General features: G+C 28.1%; 1 protein-coding gene across 1 annotated transcript; it reads left to right on the top strand.

Moving 5' to 3' along the window:
* Nucleotides 1–3,549, top strand: LOC109804776 (uncharacterized). The gene is made up of 2 exons (XM_020366622.3): nt 1–2,465; nt 3,248–3,549. The coding sequence occupies exons 1-2, from the start codon at nt 440–442 to the stop codon at nt 3,304–3,306; spliced, it is 2,085 nt and encodes a 694-aa protein (XP_020222211.1). The 5' UTR covers nt 1–439; the 3' UTR covers nt 3,307–3,549.
* The last annotated feature ends 5,523 nt before the right edge of the window (nt 3,550–9,072 follow it).

The raw sequence follows: 9,072 nt of genomic DNA, 5'->3' as shown, positions 1-9,072 counted from the left end.
AATATTTTTTTATATTTATATAATTTTTTAAAATATTAATTTAATAAATATCATATATTATAATCCAATAAATTTTTAAAAAAATAGTGAATAGATATCATAAAATTAAATGAAAGAATTAAATTTAATCTATTATTTATTTTTATTATAAGAAATAAATTAAATAGATTTCCTTATAAATAAATGAAATGAATAAGATATAAATGAATTATTTTGTCATGTCACAGCTAGTAATCACTACTATCATGCACACTTCTTACTGTTAAAGTTCCACACGGCAAACACATGAGCAATAACGTGTCCATTTTCTCGGTCAAACCAGCACATATTCACACTAACCAATTTTGGTTCTTTTTCCTAAGCTTCAGCTTCAACATCATTTGCATCAATATTTTCTCTACACTACTATAGCACTTGACTCTTGAGTCAAGTATTCAACATGGAACAAGAATCAACGTTGTGCATGATGGAGGTGAGGGAAGATTTCATGGTTTCACCAATTGGAGACAGTGAACCATCTTTGAGAAGTGCTTATTTCCTAAAGCCCCATGCAAAGTCTCTTGATGGAGCAGTTTCTGGGGTCCTTTCATCTTCATTGTCCATGCCATTGCCACCGGTGTTTGAACCAAAGGAGTGGCCTTTGGTGATCCATTTCAGCTGGTGGCGCCACACAAAGCAGAAATGGGTTGGATGGGTGGATTCCCTTCAAGTGAGGTATGAGTCAGTTTGGAAGAAAGTTGGAATCTTTGAAGCCATCATGAGCACCAAGTGTTCCATAGTGAAAGATCAAAACTTGTGTTATGGGGTTGCTGAGAAGTGGTGTCCTGAGACAAACACCTTGTTGTTTCCGTGGGGTGAGGCTACAATCACATTGGAGGATGTGATGGTGTTGGGGGGTTACCCTGTTGTTGGTGATCCTATCTTCACCCCACTTCACAGCCAGGAAATGAGAGAGGTGGAGAAGAAGTTGATTCATGCAAGACAAGAACCTTGGAGGATGAAAAAAGGTATGGCTTCTTTGTCTGCATGGATTGATCTTTTTGTCAACAGTGGTAGTGAAGTTGAGCATGAAGCATTTCTTGCAACTTGGTTGTCAATGATTGGTTTTTCTCCTAAAGGCTTGGTGGGTAAGTTTGTTTTCCCTATTGCTGTTCATCTTGCTAGAGGGAATACCATTGCTTTGGGACCAGCAGTCTTGGCCAGCATATATAAGGATCTGACTTTGTTGAAGAAGACAATAGTTGGTTTGACAGAAAAACTAGTGCTAGGTGATGATTTGCAGTTGGAGGTAACTCTTCAGTCACCCTTTTACTTGGTCCAAATTTGGGTGTGGGAGAGATTCAAGAATTTGCAACCACAGCCCAGGTTGATCAACCATGACGAGGCTATGTTGTTTAGGTGGCACAAGGTTAAGCCATTGAAAGTTGACAATGTGAGATTGACACTGGACTCAGCTATGGAGCATTTTCGGTGGCGCCCTTATGTTCAATATGTTGGGAAGTTCAAGGTGTTTTATCCAGAGAATGAAACTTTGGTACCATTTGAGAAAGATTTGGATGATGAACTAATCTCTTTTGTTACATGCATGAGAGTTTCTGTGCTTGTGGGAATTGAGTCTACAATAAAGCAGTACCTGCCACATAGAGTTGCTATGCAATTTGGAATGGATCAAGATGTTCCAGATTGTGTGCCTAAATTCTGTGGAACTAAATCCATTGCTTGGAAAAATTACTGCAGGCCAATATCTGATAGGAGTTTGTATTTTCCTGCTAGGCTTTTTGAAGGAGATGTTACCACAAGGTATGCAAAGTGGTGGAAGGAATCAGTCTTGAGTCATCAGGATTTTGCAAAGAATATTGTGCGGCGAAAGAGAAGTTCAAGGCCATCTCATCATAGGACTCATGTATCAAAAGCAAACAAAAGTGGTAACGATGCTGATGTTCCACCTGGTTTTTCTCCCATACATGTTAGCACTGTGTGTTATGGAAAATCTGGTGATGATGATTCAAATGCTAGGAAAGGTAATAGTGATGGCATTGTACCTTCTGGTTTTCTTCCTGAACATTTGAAAACTGTTCCATCTGAAAATTCTGTTAAAGATGGTTTGAAAGCCAATGAAGGAAATGTTGATATTAAGATTCCAACAAGTTTTCCTTCAAAATATGATACTCTGACTCCTTGCATTTCTGTTGAGAATCATAAACAGGTTTTGGAAGAAAATAAGTATGGTGGCATGACTCACAGTTCTGTTAAAACTTATAAATGTAAGAATTTGTCCCATCAAAGTTCTTCAGCCTCTACTGCAGATTACAAAAATGTTGAAAGGATATCACCACTGACAAAACCAGTTGCAAAAGATACTGTTGAAAAATTGATGGGGGGTTTGGATGAAGAGTTTGAAGATGCAAATGGGAGCAAAGAATCAAGGCTTTCCAGTGAGAGAGGAAGCCTATCTGGTACTCAAGGTGAAAGCTTTAGTTGTGCATCTGGAACAAAAGTAATGGAACTTGAACAGAGAATCAATAAACTGGAGACAGTGATTAAAAAATTAAAGATGGCAAAATTTAGTCACTGTTGAAAAAATTATTAGCTTATCAAACCAAATCTTTGCCATTTGGTAACGTGTGTTACTTATTTGTTAAACTAGCAAAAATTACATGACATGAATGTTATGGAAAACTTATATAACATGATCTTGTAGGATCTTAGCGCTGGTACATTGTCTTGGTTTCACAGCATTACTTAGAAACATGTTTAATGCAAGCTGATTTGTAGAAAACTAGAAATACAGCTTGCTATTTCGATCTTTGCTTGTAGAGAATAGCAACACTTATTCAATGACTTTTTATTACGTAGTGAAATTCATGTGAGACCATCTAAGAATGTGATTGATTATGCTTTACTTTGTTTCAAACATAGATTTGCAAATTTTTTTCTAAATTTAGCCCAAATTTTAGCTCATGTGGTTGTGTTTCACCCTCTCTCCAGTAGGATCTAGTGCCAAAATTCTGCTACAAAGAAGAAGCTAGTTGTTTTTGCAATGAGTTGGTCCAATTTAATTTTTCTCAACTGTATTTTTTCTTCCCATTCCCATTTTCTCCTCCCTTTTAATATTTTTCATGATGTCCCTTTTCATGATCTGATGAGTGAACGGTGCAAACTAAAAATTCTTATCACATCTTTGATTTAATTCAAGAATACAGAATCAACAAAGAAAATTGAAAGATGAATGGTCTGTATGGTGCAGGATGCAAGTGTTGGCAAGTGGTTGAACTGGAACATTGGTGTAGCATGAGGAGAAAATGATGGTAGTTTGGATACTTACACAAAAAAGTTGCTATGAGAAGTACTAGTGAGAAGAGTAGATTGCATAGTTCATTCCTTTAAAATAAGGAGGAGACTGAAGGACTTTAGAGAAAGTTTTCAAAAGATATCATGGTGAATAATATTTCTGAAACTTTGGATTTTAAACGACTCAAATGTCGTCAAGCCTACTTCTTGAACATGATGTGTGACCATAGATTTCTATGAGATTGCTAGCTTTTAATTTATTATATCTTGTTCTTGTGTTTTAATTTTGTATGTGAATTAATTAACTAACTAAACGAACTCACTCGCGTTTTCTCAAGATATGGTTGTCTACATTTTCTGAAGAATGGGTTAGTTGCTGATTTAATTCCTTCTTAACAAGTGAAATTGTTGCAGCTTAATATTTTATTTGTCAAAGTAAAAGTTTAGATCAGGATGAGTCACAAACCTACTCAAGAATAGAGTCAATTCCTAACTTATTTTAAAAAAAATAATGGAATGGAAGGAAATAAACACAAGCCAGACCAGATTTGATCAAGGTAATCTAGAATCGAATATTGATTTTCTTGTGTTTTATATTATTTTATGTGAACTTCTGTTAAGAATGAGGTAAGTGACCATTATTTTCACTGGAAATTCTTAAATATTCAATTACTAACTTATTTTATAAAAAAAAATCAATGAAATGGAAGGAAATAAACACAAGTCAAACCAGATTTGATCAAGTTAATCTAGAATCGAATTTAGATTTTCTTCTGTTTTATATCATTTTATTAGATAAGTGACCATTATTTTCACTGAAAATTCTTTAAAAAGTTGGTAGTTATTTATGATCTTGCATACATAAATGTAAATACATATTAAATGTAAATATGTATTTAAGAAGTAAAATTTTAACAGTATCGGTACCGGTAAAGCTTAACATATATCTATTAGGAGTGTTCAAACTATTAAACTAAATTATGAAAGGACTAAATAGTTATGAATTAAACTTAACTAAATTGAATTATTTTTAAGTTGAGTTCATCTCAAAGTTTGAACCAAAACTATATCTCGAACTTAATTAAACTTTTCTTTTTATCACTCTAACTCAAATTTTTTCTTATGCATTGCACATAATCAAACACATTTTGAATCAAATCAAAATATTACTTTGAAACAAAATTAGTTTAAAAAATAGTTTTTTAATGTTGTATCAACATTTTCCTTACTCTTAGACTATATACTTTAAAGTAGTGGCAAAGCATGTTAAAGAATTGATATTTAGGTTGTTCATAGTTCAATCCAAGAAATAAAGTTGTTCTGAATTTTTTAAAAAATATTTAGAAAAATGAACTAAAGTAAATATTTTGTTTATACACTGTCTGAGTTTGATCATAAATAAAAATGAGACCAAATTTTATTTATCTTAGATTAGCCTAAGACAAAATTTAAGGACACTGATACGAAATATAAAAATATATATATATTTATTTTGATTTTTAAACTAAAATAAATTGTTTTTATAGGCTCAGTAAACTAATTTTATATTAAAAACTAAAATGAGCTGTGATTTTTTTCTTAACTGTCTCAATTTCGCTGAATAAACCAAACTGAGCATTCTGTTTTTATAATTTCCTTGTAATTAACATTATTAGTTTTATAAATTATAATTAAATTTTTATTTTAAAAAATAAAATAGAGGTGAAAATAAAAATGTAATACGAAAATAATATAAGTATGATCACCAGTATATGTGACATTGAAACATTTCTCTTTAATTAGTCAAATTGAGAATTTTTTTCTAAAGTAAATCATAGATTTCACATAGAAACATAATAAAAGTAAAATAGAATTTTAAAAGAAATAAAAAGAATAAAAATTGAGAAAAATAAAAGGGACAATGTTCTGCTAAAAAAGAAAAAATATTTGTAATTAACATAAGTTGTAGATAGGAGGTGAATAACAATTATTCCACTAAAATTTTAATAAAATAAAAATAAAAATAAAAATAAAACAAAGGACTAGTAACTTACAGATTATGACAGTACATAAGATTTAATAACATAAAAAAAATTATAATACACTCGTTGACTCATGTAACATAATTAGCTAAGTGTTTGAAACATTTTCTCAAATGTAATAATTAATTAAATTTTAAGAATAATAAATATTCTTAGTATGTTTATTATAGTTTTCAAAATAAAATTATTTTTATAAAATATATTATTTTAATCTTTTCAATATACTATTCAGTTCTTTTTTTTTAACTCTTTAAAATTGTCAAAATATTAATTAACAAACATTACGCTAATTTGCATTTTTTATCCCTCTATTTTAAAATAGAAATATTTAGTCATATCTAATTTTATAAATATGAAATTTTGATCCTCTTAAACATGTGTAGTGTACAAACATGTTTGTTATATATAATTAAAATTTATAATAAATTATATATATATAACATATTTAAATATATATATATATATATATATATATATATATATATATTCAAAACTTGTATAAATAGATTTTTATAAGATATAAATTATATTTTAGATTTATGATAAATAATTTACATTGTAACACAAAACTATTTTTATTTATTGATAATTTATTTTAAAAATATTAAAATTTATAAATAATTATCACAAATAAAAATTAAATTAGATAATAATTTAAAAAAAATCCTACAAATTCTTCAATCGAAGAAAAATCCCTAAAGAGCCCCTCGCTCAATATAGCGGTATGTGTTATGGAGGTATGTGTTTAGTATATAGGAGGTTGATGTGATATTTAAAAATAAAAATAGAATAAAATAAATTATATGAATAAGATTTATTAATAAAATAAATATATCAATCATTCATTAAAATATATGTAAATTATTATATCAAATGATGATTTTGGATGCTTTAGGAATATAAATTTTAATGTAAAAAAACTTGAAATTTTTTTGATAAAGAAATGTTTTTAAGATCATATAAGAAAGACAAATTAGAAAACGTTATTTTAATGGTGTGTATGACTTATATTCTTTCAAACATATCACTTTGTTTGTCTAAGACAAATGCATTAAACATATCATTTTATAATATTTGATAACTAGATTATCTATGTTTATGTTATTACTTAACACATTGAAGAATAAAAGTTTTTTTGGTACTTGGAAATCATAAAGGAGTAGAAATTGTCTTTTATCATAGAAAAGGACAAACAAATATCTTGAGGTGTGTAAAGTTTCAGATAAAGTCATTTTTGATTAACATACAATAGTTTCTCATGTTTTGTACCTCAAAGATGATAAGTAATTTCCTTTATTAGATAAGAAGTGGTATTTTGATGAAACGTATTTAATGCACTAACGAACACTTTATTTTATATTAAGGAAAGAAGATGAAGAAAGAAAAAGCAAGTCTATAAGTGAAGTTCAAGGATTTACATCAGTCATCTTCATCAAACACCTATATAAAAAAAATTGAATATTCAAAATGAAGCAAAAGAGACATACGCATAGAAGAAAATATTCTTTGTAAAATTTATTCTTTAAAAAGCTTTGTACTTTATTATTGTTGTATCACGTCTTATGAATAAGATGAAATAATTGTGATTACCCAACTTTTATTTTGTGTTATAACTTGAAGTTCGAAGAGATTTTATTGTAAAGAATATTTGGTAGTTGAAGTCTAAAAAGATTTTGTTGTAAAGAATATCTAGTTCTTGAAGCCATAGTGGAATTTGATCAGACCAATTAAGAATTGGATGTAATCTCCATTGTTGAGATGAACCGATATAAGAATACTGTGTGTTCTTTATTTTCTCTTTGTTTATACTCTTAAGGTTTAAGATATTACTTCACTATTTTAAAAAAGTGTTAATTTTTTATTGATATTATTTAACCCCCTATTATAATATCATTCTTTTCTTTGCATAAACGAAGATATTTTGTATGTTATTTTTAAATTTTTATTCCTACATGTCATATCATTATATGTCATGTTAATTAAGTAGTGATAGGTAAATAGAAAAAATCAAAACCCAACGATCAATGAACATCAAATTAATGGGAGGATCAAAATTTTGTATTTGAAAAAAAAATATGGAGACTAAATGTTTTTTATTTTTAAAATAGATGGATCAAAATTTTAGATTGACAAAAATAAAGATATCAAAATTATAATTTAACCAAAATATTATTTTCAAGAGAAGTTTTAATAGAAACAGTAAATTAATCCAAATTAAAGAGAATGAAAAATTTTGTAATGTTAAAGTTAAATAATATATATATATATATATATATATATATATATATATATATATATATTAATAGCCACACTAACATTTTATAATTTTAAACTTTATGAAAAAACATTTTAACTTTTTAAAAAATAATATTGTAATAATATTTTAAAATGTTCTTGTATACATAATTTTTTTTACATATTATCCATATAAATAATTTAGGCTTGTGACACTAAAATTTAGAACCACTATATAACTAACCTAGTGGTAAAATTGTGGTAGAATATAGAGGATCTTAGATTCAAACTCTAATACCGTTATTGTAATTTTGACGAATAAAAAAAGTTTTACTAAAATTTAATTAGTTTCTGTAAAAATGATAAATAATTTATATAAGAAATAAAAGTAATGCAATCATCATTTGACATCATATAAAATTATGGTTTAGACTAGAGATGGCAATGGGGCCCTATGGGGGCGGGTAATAGTAAACCCGCCCCCGCCCCGCTGAATGAAAATTGGTCACATACCCACCTCATATCCGCGCGGGTATCCATTAAGCGAGTATCCATAAATTTCTTGAATACCCACGGATATCCACGGATATCCATGGATATTTATAAAATTTTTAAGAAATTAAAAAAATTACATTACAAATAATTTTAAGTTTATATTTTAATGTCATTGAAATATTAAAAATAAAAATTCAATGTTAATTTTGAACTTTTATTTAACGTTAATTTTGTTGAAATAATAATAAAAATTCAAGATAATCAATAACTTAAAATACATCAATCTCATAAGTTAAAGTCTCATCACAAAGCTACAATAATTCAATCTCATAATTCTAAATGAAAGTAAAAAACTTAAAATACATAAATCTTATTGGTCCAATCAAAGCTAGAAAATTAATCAAATTACATCTAACATAATTTTATAACATGCTTAACACATGTCGGTAACTTCATCAACCTCACTTTTGTAAGAAAATAAGATGAGAGAGTGTAGTTTTAGAGTTATGTGGTACAAGGATAATTAGGATATTTAAGAAATAATATTAAATGGGTACCCGCAGGTATGAATATCATCATACCCGCCCCCGCCCCATTTATAAACGGGTAAAAATTATCCGTCCCCATTATCCGCGGGTACCCAATTAGCTTATCCATTTATTATCTGTAGCGGATTTTATCCACAGATACCCACGGGTGCGGGTATTTTTGTCATCCCTAGTTTAGACATGTTTTAAGTCCATGCAAATTGCATGAATTTTGATTTTGGTTTTGTAATTTTTTTTTAGTTATTCATCCTTTTAAATTTTGTAAATATTATTGTTGGTACTTGAAAAATGAGAAAATTTTGAATTCAATACCTACAAAATATATATATATATATATATATATATATATATATATATATATTATTTAAAACATAAAATCACTATTTTTTATCCCAATAAATAATTTTAAGTTGAACAAATAACATTTATTTCAAGAATCTATAAAATTTAGAAGCGTCACATACAAACAATGTATTAGAAAC

Source organism: Cajanus cajan, chromosome 2 (genome assembly GCF_000230855.2).
Source record: "Cajanus cajan strain Asha chromosome 2, NIPB_CcT2T_4, whole genome shotgun sequence".
NCBI lineage: Eukaryota > Viridiplantae > Streptophyta > Magnoliopsida > Fabales > Fabaceae > Cajanus > Cajanus cajan.
The sequence above is the reverse complement of the archived record's forward strand: the minus strand, read 5'-3'. Positions and strand labels throughout refer to the sequence as shown.

What these genes read in the sequence shown, in the direction of transcription:
- LOC109804776 (XM_020366622.3), top strand. Translation starts at nt 440, where the DNA reads ATGGAACAAGAATCAACGTTGTGCATGATGGAGGTGAGGGAAGATTTC. An exon ending in AAGCCTATCTGGTACTCAAG is followed by an intron (nt 2,466 to 3,247) that starts GTGAAAGCTTTA and finishes TGTATGGTGCAG; the next exon opens with GATGCAAGTGTTGGCAAGTG.